Source organism: Vespula pensylvanica, chromosome 1 (assembly GCF_014466175.1).
Source record: "Vespula pensylvanica isolate Volc-1 chromosome 1, ASM1446617v1, whole genome shotgun sequence".
In the NCBI taxonomy this organism is placed as follows: domain Eukaryota; kingdom Metazoa; phylum Arthropoda; class Insecta; order Hymenoptera; family Vespidae; genus Vespula; species Vespula pensylvanica.
In genome coordinates this window covers 6903185-6930662 of record NC_057685.1, presented here as the reverse complement: position 1 = coordinate 6930662, position 27478 = coordinate 6903185, and the positions used below count along the sequence as shown (strand labels likewise).

Below are 27478 nucleotides of genomic sequence, written 5' to 3'. Positions count from 1 at the left end.
CTCAATAAATCTTTTTTTTTTTATATACATACATACATACATATATATATATTTTTATTTTTTTTATATCCAGGCAGTTAAATATCTTGTGTAAAGATTAATTTCATAATTAAGAGATAAAATTACGGGTAAGATGGAGTAGAGAAGGAAGCAAGAAAGAGGTAAGATGGTTACGAATAAAACACTCATACGTCTTTTTGTACGTTAAAAACATATCGTTCCTTATTTTGACATCCACTATTTTTTCAACACAAGCTATAGCGTCGCAAATAAATCAACGCGTTTTTAAGTATTTCTATATCTTGTTTGCATTAGAATAAGTACACATTTATTATCTCGATCGCGTTAATGTTAAGTGCATTGCGACAACGAGCGATTCGCTATTTGCTTGTCGTCAATTCCGTTGTAGTTGTTGTTTTTCTTTTTCTTTTATTTATTTATTTATTTCTTTATTTTTTCCTTTGTTTTTTATGCACGAGGTCCTTCGTGTTTTATCATTATCACCTATTATAATACGTTAAGGATAAACAATACCAGTTATAGAATCCGTGACATCATCCAAATTTTACAATTAATTATTATCAATTTTGTTAAATTAATTAAAAATGTGGATGAATGAATAGAATCGTTGAATCTCCAAATAAATGCAAAGCTATCGAGAAAGAAATATATATATACATACACATATATATATATATATGTATATATATTATATATTATTTATTTATATCACGAGAAATCGATAACTGGTTTCGATCCTAAATTCAAGTCTAGCTAATAATTACATGCGAAATCAATTCGTTTCTAATAAGATTATACATCGAAGACTCATCCCGAAGTTCGCAATGAGAAAAGAGAAGATATTTGAACGTCATAAGTATCTCGAATTACTCGTAGAATTCAAGATAATTTTTCATTCAGTTTCTTTTCTTTTCTTCTTCTTCTTCTTTTTTTTTTTTTCTTTTTCTTCAAATTAAAAATGAACTCAATATCCTAGTCATAAAGAACACCGACGATTTTCACGTATGAAATAAAACGAAGACTCAAGTTGGTTTTTCGTTAAGAAAAAACCGGCCATTTTTTTGATCGCGCTTCGTGGACGAGCAAAAATTTGTATTTTTGTTTAAAATAAATAACGATATAATACTTTCTCTTGAGAGGGCTAAGTTTCAATACTAGCAGTTAGGAAGAGGAGAACGAAGAGAGAGAGAGGTCGGGTCAAAAGGGACCCTTATCACTCGATATCGTGAATTTCGTTCTTTTTCTTTCTTAACACAAACAAACAAGAAAAAAATAAAAATAAAAAAAAGAGGAGAAAAGAAAAAATCTTACAAAATGATTTATCGTCGTTTATAAGCTGTCGGGGATACCGTACTGTTTCTATATAAATGCTTTTCTTTTTTAAAATCTTACTATAACCACACACAGTGTAGAAAAACACACTCTATATATTCCTGAAGAATACTAAGAGAGAGATCGTTCTACCATCGATCGATATTTTTCGATTTTTATTAACAAATTAGGCTGTGCTTTGACGATAAAAAATAAACTACAAATCAATAATATTATCAGAACTAAAAGTTCGTATTCTATTAAAATCGGATTAAGTAACTAAAACCGTGAAATAAAGTTTCACATAAAGTACCTTACCGTACATATATGTATATATACATATATATATATATATATACATATATATATACATATACATACATATATATATACACACACATATATAGATACACATATATAGATAATAATTACAAATCATTGAGTTTCTGAACACACGAAAAAATGGTTAATTAAATTTCTCACATAAAGTCATCGAAGTACTGTTGATTGGGCGAACAAGAAAGCACCGACTTTCCGTCCTTTAACGGATAATACTTAGAACGAGTCCGTACTTCTTAAAAAAAAAAAAAAAAAAAAAAAAAAGAAAGAAAGAAAGAAAAGAAAAAAGAAAAGAAAAACAAAAAAACTATGATCGAGGGAAATACCACGGGACCCTTTTTAACACTTTTTAATGATAAAAATTCGTCAGCTAGCTTGAGGTCCTCGAAGGATTGATAATCCGATAGGTACGAAGAATAAAAGTAATTCATTTCCATCGGCATTAAAATATTTCCATAATATATGACAGTGTTCATCGACCGATCCAGACAGAAAATCTTCCTGGTTCGTGTCAGCGATCAATAATCGATCGTTCGAACGAGCCGATTCTCAGGACGGTAATATGTCGAGTTCGAGGACGCTTTGTGTAGTGGGTGCTAACCCATCCTCGCTCTTGTGAACAAGAATTTCCTTGAAGTCTCTTAATCTTTGCGGTTGCAATGTCGTCGTAGGATTTCTTGGTAATGTTGCAATCGGATTCGTGTTGTGAATTCTAAAGGGTTTGTCATATTGATTAATACCATTCTCTGATTCAGAATTGTGTCTTCTTTTAGTCATTAGTTCTATTTTGGATTGTTTAATTGATTCTTTTCCTTCGAAACACGGTACCGTTTGCATCGACACGGTATTCCTACGATCGTTGAAGAGAGATCTAGGATTCAAGGTCACTTCTCGAGCAGATCCGAATTGCTTGATATTGTTACAGACCGGACTGTTCATGAAGCTCGTGTCGACTGGTCGGCAAGGTTCGGGTACTCGTTTTTCGATTTTGATTTCAGTGACGTTCTGACGAATAAGAATATCTGGCGCTGCTTCCGGTAATGGTTCTTGAGATATTGGTGGCCATTTCAAATCTCTCGCTAGATCACGATCGATCGCTAAGAATTTTCGTCTAGACTTGTCGATATTGTGCCAACGATAACGTAATTTACTAAATACCAGATAATCGACGAAGAAATATTCCACGAACAAAGAGATTAAGAAATTGGCTGCACCATAAGTCACCAGAACAAAACGGAAGCTTATGTCATCGGGAAGTACGAGCTCGAACCAATTGGCAAGCCATTTGAAAGGGTAGAGAGCGAGATAGACAGAAATGAGACTTAACAAAACGAAAGAAGTCAAAAGACCGTAATTCGTGAAGATCGACTTTCTATAAGGCCGACCTTTCGAGAAAGCTACGGCTAGGATGATGTACTGCATCGAACTGATAATGAATATGGTATAATTTTCTAAACATCCAACATTGTCCTTATCTTCGACCGAACGAAACTTTGCATCGAAGGGTATGTACCAATCCATTTGTTGGAGATGCCAAAAACTTGCGTACTGAAAGATTCCTACAATTAGGATTTGCGTGAACAAACTAAGAATCGGCGTCGTACTGATAAGACTATTCAAAGGTGCTGTTTTCACCAATGGACCGTCATACGCTTCCGTTCGGCTGAAGAAGAAAGCAAATATCGAAATGATGAAGAGATCGATATAAAGAAATTCGATATCGGTCAAATTTGATTCGATGCTATAAAGGAGCATCACGGAGATGAATTGTGTTAGCGAATATGCAGCCATGTATTTGAAGTTTCCAAATGATGTTACCAGTGCGGCACGACCCTCGCGAATTACCGTAAGAAGCGATGAGATATTGGTTTCACGACTGGTGAACGGCGAAGCTACGGAAGATTCGGTGTCCGACAAAGAAATTCCTGTGTGAGCTGCTTTCAACGCTCCGCAGTCATTGGCACCATCGCCCACCATAGCTGTAATAAAAAGAAAAAAAAAAAAAAAAAAAAGAGAGAGAGAGAAAATCAAACATCAAATCATATTACAAGATTAAATTCGATCGTTTCAAAATATTTGTTTTCAATTAATTCCAATACGTACCGACGTAATATCCAAGAGCCTGTAATTCTTGAACGAGCTGTTGCTTCTGATCCGGTGACATTCTAGCAAAAACGGCACCTCTTGTAGCCAATTTGGGAATAAGCTCGGGATAGTACTGCTTCACCAATGCCCACGTTTTGCCAGTTAGAGCAAAAACATAATTGTTTCGTGTGCGTTGCATACTGAAACACGAATATAACATGTTAATCGAACGTTTACGATTTGAAGAATAAATTTCTCAGGTCTGATTTACTCACTTATCCGATAGATAATTGACATCGTTTTCTAAAACGTTATTTCCAAAGGATCCACTTTCGACAGTTTCCAAACTGACCACACTATTGAGATCTGTCATTTCACTGAAATCACCTTGACCAGCTGGTGATATCGGCGATACTTGGCTATTACTTTTAGTGAAATAGATCTGTGGTTTGATTTGGTTTTGCTGAGTGATCGCTGCTACTACGATAACGGGCGTTCCTGGTTTAACTATGTCACAATCTCTGGCTACCGATAATGCTGTCAACATGTTGTCTCCTGTAACCATGACAGTTTTGAGGCAAGCGGTATTCAAAGCTGCGATTACAGGTGTAGTTTCCGGCTTCAAACGATTTTCCATTATCACGAATGCCAAGAAGGTTAAGTCAATTTCGGCAGATTCACGACTCATCCGTTGTACTTTGGCATAAGGAAGACGGTTTAAGGATTTATGTGCCATGGCAATTACGCGATAACCCTCCGATGTGTATTCTTGAAGGACGTTCGCAAAATCGGGCGGAACTACAAACGAATTATAATTGTTAATACAAGAATCATCGAAAGAAATGAAATAAATTCGATGAAAAAAAGCGTTTGGACTTACCAGATTCTGGTTTGGACAAGCTGAGGATCATTTCAGGGCTTCCTTTGCAATAAAGATCATAGTGATTAGCTCCCAACGTTCTTGTGATTACGCTCATCCTTTGAAGACTAGACGTGAAAGGAAATTGCCGAACGATACCGATTTCTATACCCTGTTCACCTAGATCGGCTGTTGAACCAGTCAAAGCAGGATCTAAGTTGGTTAAAGAGATGCTATCGACCATGTCGGAAGTCATAGAATTTTGTCGACTCATATCGATCGATACCTCGTGCGTTCCTTTCTTTAAAAGTTTGGAACCCTTAGGAGGCCGAACTATCGTAGGGAAGAGCATAGAGAATTTGGAAGTATCCGAAACGTCAGGTTCTTCCAGAGTCCAGCCAGTAGATTCGAACATTTTTAAATCAAGTGGATCACCTACCAATTGATTATCGATTATAGTGATTCCATGACACGTGACCATTCCTATTAGCAAATCGCTTAATGGTAAATTCATTATCTCCTTTACAGGAAATTGAAACTTTTTATCTGAAGCTGGTACCACACCCCACATATCGAGACCATCCTCGGTTAAAGTTCCAGTTTTGTCGAAACAAATGCAATCGATCGAACCAGAAACGTTTATTGTTCTCGGACTCGTACAATATATTTTGTTCTTTTCTAATCTTCTTTGAGCAACAAGTCGACCAACCGTCATAGCCGCTGGTAAAGCAGGTGGTACCACGATAGTTATTAGATCCAGAGCTTCCAAAGCGATGTGACTTATCTGAACACCCCGCATAACTTTCGACACTATGGTATAGATTACACCGATGCTGGCTATTCCGGCTAATAATATGACGAATTTATAAGAATCTTGTTCGAATTTGAAATCAACAGGTGGTGGATACATGATCGATCGTACCAGTCCTCCTTTGCTAGTGCTAAAGCCTGTCCTGATGACAACTGCAAGTACCTGTTGAACAGAAAGTATATATTTGAAGGATCGTTCCTATTCTTTTTTTATATTAATATCTCCAATAGTTTTCATAACAACGTGTACCTTTTCCGATCCGAAATATCTCGTTTGAATAATCTTTGTACCACAATACAGGGTATGCCTTGCGTGTTCTTTCGTATCGTATATAATTTCGTTGGAAGAAGGTATGGGCGTTTTCGTGACTGGAACGGACTCTCCGGTTAACATGGACTCATTCAGAATACAATTCCCCGTTAAAAGCACGGCATCGCAAGTCATTGTACAACCGTGAGGTGGAATAACTAAGACATCTCCAGGAACTAAACGTTCTGCTGGTATACTCGCAGTTTGTCCAGTGGAACGATCTCTCATAACGGTTGCCAATTCGGACGAAACCGCGTGTACGGAAGATCGTAGATTATCTTGATTCTATTTAAAAGAAAAAAATCAACGACCAAAGGATATACAATGTATGTGTGTACGTGTGTGTGTAATGTAGATTATATTAGAACAATTTTATCACACGAGAATAGGAATTTGCTTACTCGACGAGTCTGGAGTACCGCCATTATGATACCAGCGCTGGACATGCTCAGAATAACCATCGCATAATAATAATAATCATCCGCTACCCATAAGCAGAAACTGAATAGTTGGAAGACGTAAAACGGATTGAGTACTTCGAGACACAATAACGTTATTATGCTTTTTACTGGAATTACAATTTCATTGTTTCCATAAACATTTCGTCTGAAACAATGACCAACCTCTTATTATAAAGAATACCGATTACAATGAGAACTAAGAAACAATCTAAAGAGTAATACCATAATATCATTACCTCATGTATTGTTCTTGAGCACTCAAACCTTGCATTTGGTGTAGAGACGAATTTAGAACACCAATGTCAAGTCCACGCAACTTTAAAAATTCAGATCTTTCCGTATCCCATACGTACGTTAATTTTTTGCAATTAAAAACGACGATCGATTGAACCTCTATAAACGGGATTGATCGTTAATAAATGAAACGAGTGAAATTTATGCATATAAAAATTTATAAATTCTTTTCTTTATGTTTACGTTTAAAATGTCCGCCAACCAAGTGCACGGACAATGTTGGAATTTCTTCCTTCTCTTCCTTGATAGTTATCATGCTTCCATTATCCATCCATGGCTCGTTATCGATCAATGATTCCCCATCGAACGGTATATTCCTTCGAAAAAAAGAAAATTCAATTTTTTATTATCATTTTCATTCACGCATCATTATATGAAATTCCTCATTACATATATATATATATCTATACTAACATGACATCGCGAGCTGCTAACGTTCTCAATTTTTTCACGTAATAACTAGTATGCTTTCCTTGAAACTTTTCGACTAAAAGAACAGTATCGGCCTCGTCCAAAGGACATTTGGAATGAGTAGCTTGCAACATAAGACGTGGTACCCAATGGAAAACCAATCGCAAGAGACCACCGGTAACGAAGATAAAGAACCAGGTAATCACGGTCAGAACATGATTTCTTTTGTAACTAAAATGAAAAGGTTGGACACGTGTAATATATAAAATCAGATAAAATTTTATAAGCTTGTCGAAGTAGCTAAAGGAGTTCGTTCTTCTTTCTTAATTACCCATAAATTTCCATCTGATCTTCTTCGCCCGGGTTGATGTAATCCACGCCATTTTTCAGATGAAGGAGGCCATTGCCTCTCGTACCTAAAATTAAATAAATATATCTAATGACGTTAATGACGTTAATGACGTAATTTCAAACGAACATCCAATTTCTTATATTCGATTAGATGGGATATAGTTACCGGGGATCATTTTATTAGTTCCGGCATACGATTCGACAAGAGATCAAATAAAAAGTATTATTCGTACCCAAAAACTCTTTTTAATATATATCGCAAGAGAATATGCGAACGTGTTTAATACGTGTTCGTCTCCCTTTCTCTTTCTCCTTCATAACAAATTAAAAATACGTGCTAGATATGAAAAATCAAATCAGGACTGCTTTTATACGCACGATCGTTTTCAAGGCTATCGAGAATTAGCGAAGGATTTGTAAATTTATAAGTAAACAGATCAATAACATCGACTCCTCCTTGATTTCAACGTGCTTACATCAGGATATATCTATCATTTACCATTCTTACCCTCCAGAAGTTCCGTTTTTTGTTCGCGTTGTTGTTCCGTCGTCGTGCCAGTAGCACGAGTTCCAAAGACGCTGTAAGCGTTTCTGGCGAAGCTAAGATTCAACTTGCTTGGCGTCGGCGGCATATTGATGAAGATGTGAGACGATGATGACGACGACGACAACGACGACGATGATGATGATGATGATGATGAAGATGAAGACGACGACGACAATGATCGATCGATCGATCACGTAGGACAACAAAATAAAACTTGTTCTTAATTTCTTATTATTTCTCTCTCTCTCTCTCTTTCTCTCTTCCTAAGGTATTTAGAGGACGAGTAGGCAATCGCGATTCTTGCAAAGATTTCTTCGTGGCTTCTTCACGAGAGCGACTCCTCCTCTTCGACTATTTATATTCTTGTCCTTCTTCCCGATCTATTTCTACCACTACTACATATTATCACTAATATTTACTTCTTATGGATTATTATTGTCCATTGAAGGGGGGAAAAGGGAAGGTTGGATTATAGAGAAGGGAATTGGTGGTACGAATCGATTTAAGATCCCCTCGCTTTTCTCTCTCTCTCTCTCTCTCTCTCTCTCTCTCCTCCCTCTCTCTCGATTCTCTTTATCAGTAGTCAGGTTCTTTCTCTGAAAGCAAGTTCATCTATAACGAGAAGAACCAAGGACACTCGAGATAATCGACGAAAAATGTATTCCAGGAGGAAGATTGCGAGGCGATGGTTCTCGATGACGAGTAGGAGGACACGTCGAAAAAAGTCCTTTCCCTTTTTTGCTCTTCTTTTATTCGTGGGCTAAATAATACCCCCGTCTGCTACCGACACCGATTACCCGCCATTTTGGGATCTCTCTTGGAGGTTCTCGAGGCTCTTCTAGGTGGACCGTTTTCTACCATTTGTATGACATTGATCTTAGGAAATTCTAAGGGTTTCGTACTATCATTAGAGCTTTTGGCAGATAGAGCGGCAGGAGAATATGGAAGCCGAGGAGCAAGCCGTAGCCGATGCTATCGCTTCGGATCTGCCGGCGGATTCCTGGATTCGTGTCAGTCTCCGGGATCGGTGAGCTTTCGCCAGCCGATTCGCGGCGTCGTTACCGAGCGTTCACCCTCGCTCATACCGCGCTCAAGGCACACCAGCCTCGAAGAAATCTTCTCCCTCTTGCTACTGCTAGTAGTTATTCTTCCACGGAGTGACCTTGACCGTAACAGGAGAATCCTAGCTAGTTCGAAATCCGTGGAACGGAAGAAAGTCCCGTGAAAAAGATCGTTTTGATCCGAAGTGTTATCAAGTCGTCTCCTCCTGTCTTCGATCGATCCGCCAACGACGATGGCGACGACGACGACGATGGCGTCGTAGCTGTTGCTCTTGCTCTTGCTCTTGCTCTTGCTCTCGTTCTTACTCTCGCTCTTCTTACTCTTCTTGATGTTGTTATTCTTTCGACTTCTCGCCAAGCCGCCCCCACCTCCTACCGCCTCTCTTTTTTGCTCGTACCACCCTTTTACTGCGCCCTTGTGCGATCTCAAATACATTACGGGTTATAAGGATATCTTTGGTGCCGTCGGGGATGTCTCGATCGGCAGATTTTTTCGCACCAGATACCTGCCTTATCGACCTAAGATAATAATAACGTTTAATAATTAAATATCGTGGGAGACCGAATTTTTCGTTTATATCGGTCGAGTATGTTTTGTTCTTCTTTCTTTCTTTCTTTCTTTCTTTCTTTCTTTCTTTGCTTGCTTGCTCTCTTTCTTTCTCTCGTTTTATTTTCTACCACTTGACTTCTTTGTTATTTATTTTTTCCTTATGTTTCTTTGTTACATCACCACACACTTCGCGATCGTTGAATATTTATCCCGTTTATTTCTTTCTTTCTTCTTGGAAATTACGAACGATTAATTATCGATCGTTCGATATAATATCACACACGTTCGCGAATGAACGACGTTTGGCCTCGAAACTCTACGTTCACGAAAGTCTACGAATTCGCACAAGGGAGTCTATATATAGAAAGGATGATTACGTCAACGACCGACAAACGAATTCTTTTTCTTTCGATTTATTCGAGCGCGGCTCACTTGGACCATTCGCGAACAAGTTTCGTTTGACGTGACTCGTCTCTTTTTTAATTATAATTACAATAATAATTATTATTATTATTATTTCTTCCTTCAAACGAACGTCGAGTGGCGTGAACGACACAACCGCACTATATGTATGTATATATATATATATATATATTAAGAGTATACACTATATAAATATATTAAGTGTATACGTACGTGGATATATATATATTTTTTCTTTTCTCACCCTCTATCCTTTTTAAAGTATCTCTCTTAATATTCTTTCAAACGATCATCCGCTTTAAGGATTCACCCTCTTCGGGACTTCTAAGTACAGAGAACACCGTACAAAAGTTTGTTCCTAGCATTTTGCTCATAATGAAATCAAAACTCGAAACTCGACCGTAACCCTCGTTGCAATTGGTAAATTTTCGCGTTTTCCTTTTCCTCTTCGTCGTCGTCGTCGTCGTTGTCGTCGTCGTCGTCGTCGTCGTCGTCGTCGTCGTCGTCGTCGTTGTCGTCGTCTTCGTCGTCGTCGTCTTCGTCGTCGTCGTCTTCGTTTTCGTCTTTGTCTCCGTTTCTACCAACCTCGTCGTAACCCTTTTTCTTCTCAAGATCGCGCAAATTAAGAAACGGAAAAGAAAAAGTCTCCCACTTCCGGGAGCTCACTTTACTGTTTCTCGTTTTAATACTCTTCCAAGACACGGCCGCATCGGAGCGAACTTCTTCGATATTTTGACGATCGAACGATATAATATAAACGTTATTAATGTCGTCGAGAGAACGACATTTATCTTATATTATATCCGATATATACGCACGCGCGCGCACACACACCCACTCACATACACATCACACGCAGAGAGACAAGTCGATTAAATTAAATACGTAACTTTTTCTTAAATATAAACACCACCTACGAACGCGCACTATCCAAACTTTTTTTTATACTCTTCTCGAAATCGTCAAACTCCGTCAATTCGCGACGCTAGACTGAAGCAAGTTCGAACAGCACGATTCGCACTCGCTCGCTCGCTCACTCGTTCTCCGGTCGATTCGTTACGAGCAACGTGCTCCTTTTAAGATGGCGGCTGTCGTTGCCTTTCGAAGCGCCGTACTCCCTCCACCCGATTGGGCGCTTTCTCACGAATTCTCTCTCTCTCTCTCTCTCTCTCTCTCTCTCTCTCTCTCTCTCTCTCTCTCTCTCCTTCTCTCTTTCTCTCCTACTCCGTCACTCGTTTATTTCGTCTCTGTCTACCTCTATCTATCTATCTCTGTTTCTTGTTGCTCGATCGAACGCCCGAACTAAATTAAGGGAAATAAAGTTGAATATGTTTCGTCGTAGAAATTTTCAACGATACCGACAAATCAGACTTTTATTCACGTTGAGTAAATAGACGATGACTAATCCTTCATGACGCCTATCCAATTCCACGATCCTTTAAACGCGATCGAATTAAGGGAATCATTTGGCATGTAAGCTTTTTTGCACTGTCTTCTTTCTCTCTTTCTCTCACTCTCTCTCTCTCTCTCTCACTCTCTCTCTCTTGCTCTCTTTCTCTCTCTCTCTCTCACTCTTATTTCTACAACCAGTTTCAGGAACGTATCGAGCACGCGCCTGCCTCTTCTAGGGGTGTCACGTGTTCCCAACGAACCCGATGCTTCTTCTCTCTCTCTCTCTCTCTCTTTCTTTTTCTTTTTCTCTCTTTTCTGTTCTTTTTTTCTTTTTGCTACGCGATAAGAACGAAGAGATAGAATTGCATTGACGAAGAAATTTTAGTATTTCTTACGTCAGCGTCGCAAGCAACGTTCCTTCGAATTCGCTGAAAGAAATGAATATAATTTGTCTGGTTTTTCTTTTTCTTTTTACCATTTCTTCTTCCATCATCGTGTAAAGAGAGAGAAAAAAATTGCAATCTTTTGTTCGGGAAAAACCGAATAACCTTCCTCTCTCGTGTCTCAAAGTTTATTACTGAACGAACGATCGCTACCTCTCCTCTAAAAAAAAACTCTTGTTTTCCTTATTTTCTGCCAATTTACATTGTTTAAACATTTATGAGGTATCGTATCGAGGAAAAAAAAATCCATTTATTACGCGATTAAAATATGTATATATGTATTGTACGTATAAGGATTCTCGTTGAATTGAAATTAATTCCTCGAGAAGATTCTTTCTTCGAGAAGAACGAGGAAAACATTTTTACACCGTACGCGGAATAATAAATGGCAATCTGAATATATCTTATTAATGTTGTCTTTTTTTTGTTGCAACGTTTGAATTAGGAATTTGGTTGCGCCGCACCTGAGACTATCCACTTTGCCCCCTCTACCGTCGCTAACGGGTACTCTCTCGACCTACGACGATGACGACGATGCGCGAACGGTGACGAACGTCGACGAACGGTGACGACCGTGACGACCGTGACTCATTTGTTCTCTCACCAAATCCTACCTCTTGCCACGTATCCGCCCCTGCTAATTACACGGCCCTAATGTGTACACTTGTTTTCATAGTAATTCGGTATCTCTCACCGATGGTGGTCAAACATGTATATATATATGTATATATATATATATACACATATATATATATGTATATATATATATATATATTGTGTGTGCATAACTGTAAGGATATATATTGCAAATGATTAACTCTTTGTATCTTTACCTTTTCTTTTTCATTCTTTCCTTTCTCCTCCTCTCTCTCTCTCTCTCTCTCTCTCTTTCTCTCTTTCTCTCTCTTTCTATCTCATTCTCTCTGTTGTTTATACATGTGCACCCTTTCTTTTTCTCTTTATACACTTTATATATGCGTTCTCACTCTCTCTCTCTCTCTCTCTCTACCTTTTTCTGTCTCTATCTTTCTTCCTCTTAGTACGCTTTGTACATTCGTTCTCTTTCTCTCTTTCTCTCAGTACGCTTTGCACATGCGTTCTTTCTCTTTCTCTCTCTCTCTCTCTCTCTCTCTCTATGTTTCCTAACTTCATACATTTCAACAGAATATTAACGATCTTTATTCATATCCTCTTCTTGCTAACTTAGACTATTGATGAAATAAACGCATTAAGTATGCTCTAATATTTAACACCTCTTCGCGTTCCCTGATTGGTCAATTTCTCTTCTGTTGCATTTTTATAGACAAGTTTAGACTAACTTTCACGATTCATTCTCACGAGGAAGACACGTGTGTCCGAGAATGTGCTGCGACCCGTGGCAGATTCCTATCGCTGAAACCAGAAACGTGCCACTCGATTGGTCATTTATTTTAGCGCGATATTTACGCGAAAGATGTCGTTTTCATCGAGTTGCACAAAACGAAATACTGCCTTTCAACTCCTTCCTCATCATTTTGAAATCTTTATAATCGATCAAGTAAGAGACAAAGTTAAAAATAAATAATAATTATCAGCCTATCTGTTTTTATTCGTAAATATATATATATATATATATGGTGTAAAGTGTCTTTAATTATCAATCATATTATTGTATACGTATTATTGTGCAGACATATCAAACGGAAAGAAAGATGTCGTAAAATAGCAAACGATGTCTCTCTCTCTCTCCTCGTTTATTTCTAGTAATTTTATAATTACGTAATAAATGTTAATTGCGTAAAATCAATTATTCATCGTGTTGACTATAACACAATAAGAGTGCAACTTGTTATCGTAACTAAGATTTATATCCGAATTCTTATCGTTTCTAGTTTTAACGATTTTATTTTCGAGATTACAACTTTGTAGATAAGACTATGATACGCCGTAAATTGTGATGCTGTTATTTACTGACTCATCAGATCGTATGTCTTATGTATCAGAATTAGGATATGATTTATGTATTATGTTCGTTGACTTTATTAACATACGAATTAAGCGATGATTCGATGACACCATATATATGTATATATAAACATGTATATATATGTATAATGTGTATACCGGGTGTCCGGTTCCAAGTTTTGTCTTCAAGCAGTTATTAGTCTCGTTAGTAAAAAAAAAATGTTTCAAGAAGAATTTTGTTTCGTGGTGAACACCTTGTGATGATGATAAATCTTTCAAGTGGCCCTGCCGTCGAGATTTCAAGGTGACCTTTTTTTCTTAAATGGAAGTAATTACTTAGATAATTATAATACAACCATTTTCGTGACGAATTCATCGATCTATAATGTTTTGGTTATTCAAGGTCATTTATTGTCATTGTCGTTGAAACTTATTTTCATTGAATCTTCAGAAATTGTTCATTCCTTTTCTTTATTCGAAAGAACGAATTTGAACATCAATACATTGATTTACTTTATCTATAAATGATCTTGAAAGTTGTAAAACTATTTCGTTGGTATTAGGTATCCTTAACCTAACTTTTTATCTATCAATATTTATAATAGCTCCTTCCCATGACAAATTTGTACATTTGTATTTTAAATCATTATAGAAAAGAAACACTGTTAATAATTCCAATAATATTGATTCCTTCGAGTAATTTCATTAATAGCAGATATTCTCTATTTGTAAACAAAAGTAACAATAAATGATATCATTAGCGTAATTACGCTAATCTATGTTTACCACCGTACTCAACGATAAATCAAATCTTGAGGACGTTCAATGTACATAGGTAAATTTTAAACGGCAATATGGCAATGATACGGCAAATAATAATGTATTATATAGGCCGATGAATTCGTTACGTCTATCTATACGTCTATCCAAGTGGATAATTTCATTAAAAAAATTCCACTTAAAAAAAAAAAAAAAAAAAAAAAGAAAAGAGTCGCAATGAAATCTCAAAACGAAATCTCAAAACGAACCTCATCTAAACAAGGTTTCTGTTTTATCAGAGGATTTACCAAAATTGAAGCAACATACATAAGTTATGATAAAAAGATTTCTTTTAAATAACTAATAGTTCGTTTTAAATAACTAATAGTGCGTCTAAAAGTTCAAATACCGGACACTCGGTATACATAAACATACATAGGTACAGACGTATATATTATACTCGAACGGGTCGAGGTCGTATCATTTTGCGAAAAATGAATAGTTGATTATATCACTGTGAAAGATAGCAATTATAAAGTATGTAATTAGATGCAGTTATCTTAACAATAAAAATGTATAGTAAGATCCTGTTAGCAACACATCTCATTCGTATCTTTTTTTATCATTGATATATGTATCTAAGCGTTAAATAAAGGTTAACGTTTTAGAGATCAACGATTAGGAATAAGAGATCAATGAATTTTTAGATTATTCGAGCTCGATGAAATATTTTCTTATCATATTTAATTTATGTATTTTCTTTTGTATACGAGCGCTGAATAGAGGTTAACGTTTTAGAGGATTAGAAATAAGAGACCAATGAATTTTTAGATTACTCGAACGCGAAGAAATATTTTCTTATCGCATCTAGTTCGTGTATTTTTTTTTTATCTATGCGTTAAATAGAGGTCGACGTTTTAGAGGATTAGGAATAAGAAACCAATGAATTTTTAGATTACTTGAACACGAAGAAATATTTTCTTATCTATCATAATCTTTTCTTATGCCTATTTTCGAATAGGTTAAAGTTCATATTCGTTTCGAATGTCTCACGGAGTCTGTCCAATGTCGTGCCAAATTTCGATCGTATTTAGAAAATCACGTCATCGTAACTAAGCCGATTCCTTGATATTTACCTACAAGACTCGAAATGAATCATGAGATTTTCTCAAATTATTTTCGTAAGATACTATTATAAGATCTATATATTCAACTTAAATATAACAAAATATTCGCGATTCGAAGCAGCTGTCAAGGTCCAAATAGTTCATTTTTCTATTTTTATATACATATGTTAGAGATTTTTCTTACTAGATAGCTAGCACAAGTGATATTTAATACATTGCTATATATATATATATATATATATATATATATATATATATAAAATAATGTATTTCATTAACTATGTCTATAATTAAGAATTATTGAAATAATTCGTAATACAAATAAGTTCGTTTATATTCATACATTAATTATAATTGCAAAAACTGAACTTATTGATTAACTAATAAAATCATTATTAAAATATTAAAAATTCAGGAAAATTGGTGATATTAAAATTAAATAAACACTACTTAATGCAATGAATAATAGCATAATAATGACTTATATAATTCTAAATATACTTTAATAATTACATAAGTTGCATCTACGCGTAAACTCGAGTATACTCGTAAGCGATCAACATTGTGTTATTAAGACATTTATGATTCGTTAGACTAAACGTTTAGACGATTATTGTGTTTTTCGATATTTATTGTTACAATAAACGCTCATTTTTATTTAATCGAGACATTTGCCATGATGTAAACTATTTGCCCTAATAAGTCTGAAGAATGTTCCGAGTATAGCATTTGTATTTTTAATTCACGCATCGTCATCAAGTTGTTGTATATGCGATCGAATGTCTACATGCGTTTAACTCTGTTGCAGCCTTATCAAGTAATCAATATAATATTTTTTGTTTGTTCAAACTGAATATATAATTCGATAGCAACTAAATGAAAAAAAAAATGGTTCTTTTCTTTTTTTACGATTTAATAATTCTCAATTATAAGCGTAATTGGTGAAATGCATTACTTTTCATATAAAATAACCGGTTACTAAGGTGTTTTAAGTATCATTGGGCAGTTATCTGATAAAAAATATCTCTAACATATATATATATATATATATATATATATATATATATATATATATACACATGAGCCGGTGATTATGAAAGTGGTCTTAATCACTCGAGATATTAAAAGACATATTTTGTCTCTGTTTCTCTCTCACACGTTGATCTTAACATTTTTAATTTACATAAAATAATTATTCTCCAAGAATAAATATATGGATATATATTTTTTGCTTGTCTTTTTATTAAAGAAATATAATTATCAATGAATTCAGAACCGAATATTAAACTATCATTATCAAATAATTTAAATAATTTCAGAAAAATATAAATATAATATAAATATTTATACCACTCTTATAATCACTGACTCATATAATTATTATAAACATTGACGTTGAAGAAATCAGAGTACATTTGACAGCGCTACTGCAATAGTCTGTAAGGTTATCTTTGATACTGGACCGATCAGACTTTTCATTTTTTCTTTACTAAAAAGGCCACGCTTGTAAAACGTGCATATTATAAATACAAAAAAAAAAAAAAAATAAATCCTCGTCATTCGGATATGAATAATAATATATACGTTATTAAGTATGTATGTATGTTGATAGGCACGTTTGAGATTACGTAAAACGGTTAATCTTGTTCTATTTTTTTCTTAATAAATTATCGCCGATAACGTAAAGAGAATAATACAGATTTAAGATCTTATTGTGTTTTATTATCTTTTTATATCAGATTAAGCAATTATCTAATAATTTTTTATAATTATTCATTATGTAGAAACTCTTGAATATTATTACTAGATATACATCGATATATTATCAAAACAAAAAAAAAATTTATCCATTAATAATGATAATAAGAATAATAATAATAATAATTATAATAAATTTTAACGAGTTTTGTAAGAATAAAAAAGAAAAAAAACGTTCGCCATTTTCGATAAATTAATCATTTTGAAGCGCGATTATTATTAATAGCGGCCAGTTCGAAGATCCTTGATGATCATTTCGAACATCATAGCGTCGTTTCTTTTTTTTTTTTGTTTCTTTTCTTTTTTTCTCCCTGAAAGATCAACGAGGTCGAGGCCAAATTTATTCGACATACGTTCGTTCGTACGTATATTTATATGTCTACTCCCTGTAGAGATATCAATCTAAATGATTAACTCGATCGACGAACCGAGTCTTAAATGAATGGTGGGGATCACTGTCTTAAATATGTCGGATCTTTTCATTTCTTATAATTGTTGTCTGCGATGAAGTTTATATCAAATCGAGTAGAACAAGGAACTATGAATCAACTCTCCTTTACGATGACATTTTCGAGTTATTTGTATTATTCTAATGTTTTTCTGTGTTTTTTTTTTTCGTAGTAAACTATATAGATAAAACAGTATAATATGTATAGTAGTTTAACCTTCGTAGATTTGCATAAGACAATTAAAAAAAAGAAAAAAAAAAAGCTCTTCTTTATTTTTCTTCGGGTCGTACAAAATTCTATTGGCCTACAAAATAGGCCAACAAAACGCTTCGTAAAAAATATTCGTAAAAGACCCAAATGGAAATCTGAAATTACTTACATCATGTTTATACATATATTTTTAACATTTTTGTTGATCTATTTGATAGGAATATCTAATTGATTATATGAAATCGAAGTCGAGAAAGTGTTATTTTATTCCGTATTATTAAATGTCTGTAGATAATCTCCAAATCGATCTTATCGATTGGACAGATCACACGTAAGGTGTACGAAAGGAAATTGATTTCAAGATAGTTTACATCTATACTTGTTTTGAATTATTTAATATATTATTCTTACACCTAATTTAAATCGTTTGATGTTATCAATATATTTCTTTGTTACAAAAACAATAATTTTTTTTCGCAATAAGAAAAAATCATATTGATATGAATAATAATAATAATAATAATAATAATAATAATAATAATAATAATAATAATGAGTAATAAGAAAAAATATATTAATAATAAATGTCTCGTTTCTTTTTTTATGTTAGAATAGACTAATATGAAACAAAAAGAAAATCATAGTAATGATATATACCACGTTTTATATTAAAATATGATAACAAAAAAAAACAATACAAATTAACAACAACAACAACAACAACACTAATAATAATAATAATAATAATAAATAATAATCGTACCATCCATGATATCCATGTTGTGACGTTAGGTTAAAAACTGTCTCCTTCCTTTCGAGCAGGTTGAAAAACTTCGTATTCTTCAACTTGAGATATATTTCACTTTCACGAAGGGAGATGTACCGTTTTTCAAAAGTAATCAAAAACTACAGGCTTGTCGGGCATCGCGGCTCGACGCAGCGCGTCGTCTGATTGGAAAGAGACGACGGCACGTGCACCGAAAAATGGTGCACTTTAATTTGATGAAATAAGAGCGAGGACTACCTCACAGTACGAGGAATCAGTAAGCACTGAAGAGAATGATCAAGAGAACGTAGGAAGAGAACGTCGTCTGGCTGTCTGTGACGTTCTCCGTTGATTCGTTGATTCGTTTGTTCCTACGTTCGATGTTGGCAAAATAAAAGAAAAAGAAAAGAAAAGAAAAGAAAAAAAAAAAAAGGAAAAAGTCCGAGATGTAACGAAAACAAGATTCTTTCTACTTTTTTGTTTTTGTTTTCTTTTTTTTTTTTTTTTTTTTTTTTTTTTAAATAGAGGAAACAAGAATTTCTTCTAGATTCTTTGTTTCCTTTTTCGAAGATCGGATTTAAAGGTCACGGCTTTGATTGTCCTTCTTAATAATGTCGTTTTTCAAACAAATGGTTAAGTCCTTGAAACACCTATACGTTTTTCTTGTTAAGATTTTGATCAAGGATCGATGAACACCCGACGAATGTGTATGTTAATACATATTGATTTACATTATTCTTTCGAGTTCGTTCGTTCGATCCAGCGATCGATGTTACCGTCATTCCTGGAATGTCTTCGGGAACAACGACGAGTATTAAAATAAAAACAATAACGACTATAATAACAACAATAACAACGATAAGAACAACAACAACAACAACAACAACAACAACAACAATAATAATAATAATAATAATAACAATAGTAACGCTATTGATAATAGTACCCACGAGAGTAGCAACAGGCTCGACGAACCGAGCGACACTGTTCGCTTTCGCTCGGCTATGCTTTTCGCGCGTCACGACGTTTCGACTTTCGATGACATACAAACGATCGCGATTGGCTGAGAACGTTCGTTATCAGGGATCGACTTGCCATTGGAACTGTTAGTTGAACGAATGCTTGCTTCTAATCGTTTATTTTTTCTTTTTCTCTTTCTTTTCTTTTTTTTATCAACTTCCGAACGCGATTTCGTAATAACAGGCTCGACGACGGAGTAGCTGACGATAAGAGAAAGTACTGAGTGTGAATATACTCGTATATGTACACGGTCTATATACATATATATTTACAAGTATGTGAATTTTATGTATGTATATACGTATGTATGTATATATGTATATATATATGCATATATGTATGTACATACCGCCTTTCTCTCGATCCTCGACATTCCTTTGCTCGATCCACAAGTAGAGACTTTTCCTTTCTCGTTTCCTTCGTTGAATCTAAGCACAACCTGCAGACTCCATTACGTTCTCCATTCTCATATATTTTTCTCGTTAACTACATGTATGTGTTTGTGTGTGTGTGTGTTTACGTGGAAACTTTGAAGTTCGTTGAGCGATCTCAGTCGTGTCAGAGGATCATCGTCTTTACTGATATCGCTTTAGATTTACCGACGGAAAACGCATAAATTTGTCGCATATCTTTCATCCAATTATTTATGTATATATATACACTTTCTCTCTCTCTCTCACACACACACACATACATACATATGGATATGTGTGTTCACTTTCAGTATGTCTTACATTCTGCGTATTCTATTTCTTAATTTTCTTTAACGATATATTTTCGGTTATATATATATATATATATAATTCTTTTTTGATTATAATATCACATAATAAGTTGTTACTGGAATAGAAAATTTTTGTTAATTACAAAGAAATAATGACGATGATATTAAACGATTAACAAAACGTCAAATAATAATCTATCTAAAATTCCTGTTATAATATCATTATATATATTTTATTTTATAATATCATAATGGGAGATTACTGTAATATAGAAATAATATTAATTAGAAATAGTATAAATATAAATAAGGATATTAGACTATTAATGAGATGTCAATTAATGTGATATTAATGTTGTATCTTTTTTAGGAAATTTGTTGAAAGATTTTGATAATTCCCTTTCCAAAGAAAATAATTTTCGAAGAACACAAACGAGGAAAGAAGTTCAAATATTTATTCTTCCTTTTCTTTTTTTATTTTTTCATTCTTTTATTATTTCGTCAATCAGGTTCTTTTTTAGATATGCTTTCTGGTATTACCGATTACGTTAAGATCCTTTCGTTAAAATGCATTCGTCATCTGCTTACAATCATTTTACATTAGGTATATTAGGAATAATACAGGACGTGAAATAATAATATACCACAGAAAATAAATGATAGTACACGACGAAGTAGAAAATAACTGGTCTTGTTACCAATCGTTCTTTTATTATTCTCTACGAGAACAATGACAGTTACAATCCATTAATAAAAACGTAGAAGCGATGATGAAAAAAAAAAAAAAAAGAAAATAGAAATGAAAAGCACATCCACGTTATTTTTTCCGGTTTGTAAATACATACATACATATATACATACATACATACATACATACATACATACATATATATATATATATATATATATATATATATAAAAACAAGTTAAAAAAATTTTGGTTACTTCGTGTGAGTTTATGCGAAAGGCGTGATTTCGTTAAATAGTTAACACAATAATAATTAAATATATATTAAAATTTTCTCTCTCTCTCTCTTTTTTCTCTTTCTCTCACTCTCCTTCACTTTTTCTCTTTCACTCTTAGTCTCAACAATGAATACGAGATTAACTTGGAAACTCTAGCTTTCCATTTATTTTTAATCTATACATGATCGATTCTCGAAAAACCGAAACACGAAACGTTCGAAAGTCACGGTATGAGTCCGATCACGTGCTTTCTCTCTCTCTCTCTCTCTCTCTCTCTCTCTCTCTCTCTCTCTCTCTCTCTCTCTCTTTTTCTATTCATCTCTTTTCCTCTCGTTGGTTCGATATTCTCGTTCGAATTTTTACGAACGAACAAATTCGTAGCATTAACAAGTGTCGAATAATTTAAAAAAATGTACTACTATCTATATACATATAGAAAAGATAAGCTGAAGAATGATTCGATCGTGAATAATTAAAATTATATACCCCTTAAGCAGTTTAAATATCTTTACCGTTAATATGAAACAAAAAAAAAAATAACAAGAAAACAAAAAAAAAATCAAAAAAAGAAAAAAAGAAAAAAAAATGGAAAAAGAAAGAATAAGATTGCTAGCTACCGTGTTATGTAGATGCCTTAGGATTGGACCAGGCATGAAATTCCTTACCGATCGATTCTCGTGGAATCAGCGTGGGAAACTGTCGTTCCTTCGCTTACGATTAGTCCGTTCTACGATCCGCTCGTTCGTTGTCCAACTCGTTCGAAGAACCCAGGTCGGCATCCAATTTCGTAAAACGAGACGATCGTTTTTCGATCGAGAGATTTCAAAAATCTTTCTTCTTGCCCTTGTCGACGACAACGTTGTCGTGATAACTGATCTCTTGACCAGCGACTGCTGGATGTAGATAATGTGGCTCAACGTCGATCTTTTCTTTAACACCAGAATCCAAAACCATCGAATGATGAGGACCTCGATGTAGCATCGTCGTTGTACCGTGATGTTGTTGCTGTTGTTGTTGTTGCTGTTTGTTAGTTTGTTGATGCTGTTGATGCCTCTCGTCCTCTTGACTGTATTTCTTTAGTAAATCCCTCAACTTCTCCATATCGACCTCCTCTCCGAATTTCGAGAAAAGTTCCTTCGCACCGGTCTCGTCTAATTTCTCCGAATCCTTGAATCCTTGCTTGAACAATTGCAGAAATCTTTCGTTAGCTTCCACACCGTCTCTGGTCGTATTCTTGGATGAATTCAGGTTAGGATTCAACAAAAGATCTGGGGTCTCGTGAACAACGTTCACGTTCTTATCCAAATTTTCGACCGTCAATGATTGAAGCAAAGTATTGTAATCAGGTTTGATCCTAGATGTCTCCATGCACGAACTGCAGGAACAGTTTGTTATGATTTGAACCTTTTTCTGCATAGTCATAGGATTATTTGCCTCATCCTTACAATCCAAGGTAACCTGATACGAAAAATAGTTCACTTGATTAACTATTAAACGTGTTAAAAATATTATCGTGTATTATTTAACATCTATTTCGATATCCTAATCGCATTGACCGAGTTACCTACCGTATGCCAAACACTGTCGAGAGGCTGACACGAGTCGCAATAGGGTCTTATCAAATCACCAGGAGCGGACGGCTCGCTGTGGGGTACCATGTAAGAGAAACAAGCTCCAACGCACACGTTGTTGTCGAGCTCTTGGGATGAACATTGAGGCCACGCGACTACCTGCTTGATAGGCGTCGTTTTGCACCAACTGTGCTTGTCTGGATAGAGTACTATGTTGTGGACCTGGAACGGATGATTAAACGCTCGAAGGAAATATTCCAAGTAGGTAAGCAAAAGAGTTCGTTTAATAATTTTACGAACCTTGTGCTCCCGATGAGCGTGTAATATATTCGATTGAACCAAGAAGAAAATGACTGTTGTCATTAATTGCCACGTAGATTCCATGATCTCTGTAACAGCATGAAAAAAAGAAGCTATCCAAATTTTCTTTTTCTTTTTTTTTTTTTCGAAGACTATGGACATCCCCGGAAGATCAGAAATACAAAAGATCAGAATTAAATATGCGATGAGAAAATTATGAAATTTTCGTCACAATGTATATCATTGAATATTATAGAATTATATTACAATATACGTTTTCAGAGAGTTATTTCATTACTTTACTTTACTTTATACAAAGAATTAGATTACAAACATTCGTTATTAAAAAATCAGCTCATTTGCTAGATTATGTTATAGAAAAGTTTATTTTCTATAAAGTTACAATAACTATTATCAGAATATTAATTTATTATTTTATTGAATTACCATATCTATTACCAGAAAATTAGCAAATTAAATTATTCTACTATTTTGCATAACAAACGTTTGATTGGATCATAAAAGAGGTAATCAAAAGGCCGACTTTGTTATTCTACTTTATAGTTATTTTCTGCAACCTCGAAGAATATAGAAGAGATTGGATGATTGGAATGCAAGGAAGGAGAATCGTTTTGACGAGGAATAGCACGTCGTCATTGGTCGTTCAGTACCGGTTGCCGAGCCATAGATATACGGAATGCGTGTTATTTGAACGAGTCGAGTTGCGAGTACTTGAGAGTACCCTACTTGGCGAAGCTTAGATATTTTTTCGAGAAAACCTATTGCAATTCGAAATACGTGCAACGGCCGTGCACGTGCATGCCGATACTTTTTTCCCGAATGAATGAAAGTGCCCGGCTCGACTTGAGCGCCTTCGAGGCCTTCGGTTCGACGACCGAACGGAATTGCGTCATCGGGATGCTTGCTTGCTACGTTGGTATCGCATGGTCTCATTTCTTTTTTTATTTATTTATTTTTTTATTCTTCTTTTTTCTTTTTTCTTTCTTTTTCTTCCTTCCTTTCTTTCTTTCTTTCTTTCTTTCTTTCTTTCTTCTTCTTTTTCGATAAAGAATCGATTCGAAATTCCGATCGACGATATTTGTTTTATTTCGAGAGAAAACATACCAATGGCGGATAAGAAACGATCGGTTGTTTCGTTGTTTTTATTTGTAGAATTAATTATGCGTTATGAATTGATATCTTTATCAAACTAAATATACGTATATAATTTACATTTTTTACATTAATTATCTTTGCACGAATTTTTGGTTCTATCTAGAAGGAAATTACATAACACGAAAGTCGTAATATAATTTTTATCAGTATAATTATGCTATATGTATTTATTACAGAGTGAGCCAAAGTTCTTTAGACGGTTCGAAAGTTTCCAAACGATTTTCAAAATCAATTGCTCATCTTCGAAACTTCTTAGGTTCGTAGATGGTAGTTTTACAAGTTAGGCTTGTAGTGTTTCGATTTGAACAAGAAATTAGCTTGAAACGTTTCGAAGAAGAGTTATTGATTTTTAAAGTCGTCAAAAAACTTCTGACCCTGAGCCTAGGGACTTTTAATTCACTTTCTGTATAACTTAAGTGTATATCAACGTAATTATACTAGGTATATCAAGTATAACTTCTATTTAAGAAATATTAACAATTTCGAATATGAACTAACGATTGAGTTTACGTGAGTTGATAAAACGAAATAAAATTGAAAAAATAGAGAAATATAAATATTAGGAATAAAGTTAAAAGTTACGTTATATATAATGGAGTTAAAATATCGAGTTCGATCTCCTTTCTCTACTTGTAAATGCAAAGTAATGGACGGAGAATGGATCTTTGGCATCGATGATGTCGCGACAAAGTCCGGTTCATTCATAGATACAGTAGGGTCTCCCATCTCTTTCTCTTTCGATCTCGAACCGTATGCTCGAGTTTTAACTTTCCAAGATTTCGAGATAAGGAAAGTCCTCGTGTCGTCGAAAAGGGGGAGTTATACTAAACCCGTTGTCAACGTCCCAACCATAAATAGTGCTGGATTTAGGGTACCAGTGCTGAATACGTGATTCACTCCTTCCGGCGACATACCACCAAATTTTTTTCGAGTCGGAACAACAAAGCCCAACGTTTAAAAGGATCTTATCGTGTTCGTGCTCCGAAATAGAAATTCCTAGGGAGTTTATATTTCTTTCTTTTTTATTTTGTTAGTTCTCTCTTTCTTTAGAATAGAAACAATCCTAGCAAAGAGAATATACGCGTGCGCACGTACTTTTACTTATTTGATATGTATTTTTATTAATTAATAATAAGTATTTTGTAAAATAAATAATGATCACTATATATACGAATATCTTGATCATTATAAATAATCAAACGTGATCGATCATTTATTTAAACTAGCAGCGTATATATAGACACGTATAACACGATGAGTTAATTTTACAAAAAAAAAGAAAGAAAAAAAAAAAAAAATCTTGAAACATAAAATAATTAATATGTCCCCTGTAAAATTTTGAGATACGATAGTGTAACTAGAATTGAAAGTTTTTAATAGAATTCTAATCTCGATAAAAAAAAAAAAAAAAAAAAAAAAAAAAAAAAAAAACGTTTTTCAATACATCAATCTAATTGTAAGAGACAATTAATTGAAACAAACGTTTGAAACACGTTAGTTCGTTGGTAACACGTTAGGAAGAACTCTGTGATTCAAAGTGAATGGCACGTAAATCGTGAACGCATCGAAGCCTTTTCCTTATCGCATGCGAATCCGTTAATTGTAATCACGATCTCGCGTGATCGAATAAAGTGACGTAAGGCTGTAGAACGCGTGCATGCAATTTTAATAGTATTCTGTTTATCCACCTACACAGAACGTCAACACGATGGTATATACGTACGTATATGTATATAAAATCCCTATCTGTTAAATTCACGACCGCAAATCGATAGCAGGTTAATGTCAATTCAACGATTCTAAAACGTTGTTCCGTGAAAGTGATTTTTACGTAATCACGTCGTCCGTATATTTTAAATTTCATGAGCTTGCCACGAATAAAACGTAATAAACACGCGCGTACACATAAACGATATCAAATACATAGTTATTTTATTTTCCTTGTTTCGATATGCAAATTATGGTTCGCTTAGAACACGTAATCATAGTTGCATTCTATCGTAAATCGAAGAAAAAAAGTCGACGAATCTAACGTGCCTATGGCGAAGATCGAATCGATTGCGATTAGGTCGAAGGGGATTTTAATTTCCATATTCTATGGTGTACGACCATGTTGCCTGTTTTCGTTCGAGCGGAAGAAAAAAGATTGGAGACGGTGATATTCCTTCGGTTCGATATCGATTACCGATCGATGCTCATAAACTGTGAAAGTTCGATGTCTCCGAGAGCCGTTTGTCTTCGTTATAATCACCACCGATCCAATTGCCTGTGGACCGTCTGTAAAATTTAAACCAATGGGGAAGGATCCAAAGAGAGAGAGAGAGAGAGAGAGAGAGAGAGAGAGAGAGAGAGAGAGAAAGAGAGAGAGAGAGAAAGAAAGATTGTATCGAGAAGGAGGATGGAAAAGGAAAAGGATCCAATTGTGAATCCAATTATGAAGAAGAAGAAGAAGAAGGAGAAAGGGAGGGTGAAGAAGAAGAAGAAGAAGAAGAAGAAGAAGGAGAAGAAGGAGAAGAAGAAGAAGAAGAGAAGAACCAGGTCTCGAATGGAATCGATCTCTCGCGCTGCGGGACCACGAGACCGAAGAAGACTACTTGAACCTGAAGTCCTTCAGGAATTCACGACGAAGACGACGAGAACGACGAAGACGTCGTTCCACGTCGTTTGTGGCTCGCTTACGTATACCCGAGCGAAGTGAATTCCACACGACAAAAGGAATCTCGTCTATCTCTTTCTCTCTCTCTCTCGCTCTCTTTCTTTTTCTCTCTCTCTTTCTCTCGGCGAACAATTGCCGTCTCGTCGGCCATTTCCAAGAGGCTCCAGATCGACTTTTCGTTCCTCTTCGATGCATTTCAATTCCCACCTGAAAGAACCCTCTTTCCACCTCCCCCTCCTCCTTCTCCTCGTCGTCGTCGTCTTTCTCTTTCTCTTTCTTTCTCTTTCTCTTTCTCTTCCTCCCTCTTTTGCTCTCATCTTAGAGCCATCTGCTTTTTCTTCTCTCTCTCTCTCTCTCTCTCTCTCTCTCTCTCTCTCTCTCTCT

At 34.9% G+C, this 27478-nt stretch overlaps 2 protein-coding genes across 8 annotated transcripts in view; both read right to left on the bottom strand.

Annotated features, from left to right (window-relative positions):
* Positions 1-192: 192 nt before the first annotated feature.
* LOC122633278 (polyamine-transporting ATPase 13A3) lies at positions 193-19085 on the bottom strand. Of its 3 annotated transcripts, none has more exons than XM_043821024.1 (11): positions 18679-19085; positions 7233-7317; positions 6905-7132; positions 6674-6807; positions 6433-6589; positions 6137-6341; positions 5676-6020; positions 4637-5588; positions 4032-4554; positions 3775-3956; positions 193-3650 (listed from the first exon to the last, which is right to left on the bottom strand). In XM_043821024.1, exons 1-11 carry the CDS (start codon positions 18692-18694, stop codon positions 2221-2223), a joined length of 4257 nt encoding a protein of 1418 aa, XP_043676959.1. In that variant the 5' UTR covers positions 18695-19085; the 3' UTR covers positions 193-2220. The 3 variants fall into 3 exon arrangements, with proteins under 3 accessions (XP_043676959.1, XP_043676942.1, XP_043676951.1); XM_043821007.1 differs by lacking the exon at positions 18679-19085 and adding an exon at positions 7752-10328; XM_043821016.1 differs by lacking the exon at positions 18679-19085 and adding an exon at positions 7761-10328.
* A 2581-nt stretch (positions 19086-21666) lies between these two features.
* LOC122633291 overlaps positions 21667-27478 on the bottom strand; it is a 12914-nt gene continuing 7102 nt past the window's right edge. For all 5 annotated transcript variants that reach the window (XM_043821040.1, XM_043821047.1, XM_043821063.1 and 2 more), the window contains 3 exons: positions 23263-23351; positions 22960-23184; positions 21667-22849 (listed from right to left, as the gene is read on the bottom strand). In XM_043821040.1, coding sequence (XP_043676975.1) covers positions 22214-22849; positions 22960-23184; positions 23263-23346 — 945 coding nt within the window. In that variant the 5' untranslated portion in view covers positions 23347-23351 and the 3' untranslated portion in view covers positions 21667-22213. The remainder of the gene's footprint in view (positions 22850-22959; positions 23185-23262; positions 23352-27478) is intronic.

What these genes read in the sequence shown, in the direction of transcription:
- LOC122633278 (XM_043821007.1), bottom strand. Translation starts at nt 7,884, where the DNA reads ATGCCGCCGACGCCAAGCAAGTTGAATCTTAGCTTCGCCAGAAACGCT. An exon ending in GATCAGATGGAAATTTATGG is followed by an intron (nt 7,133 to 7,232) that starts GTAATTAAGAAA and finishes TTTTCATTTTAG; the next exon opens with TTACAAAAGAAATCATGTTC. An exon ending in GGTTGGCGGACATTTTAAAC is followed by an intron (nt 6,590 to 6,673) that starts GTAAACATAAAG and finishes TCCCGTTTATAG; the next exon opens with AGGTTCAATCGATCGTCGTT.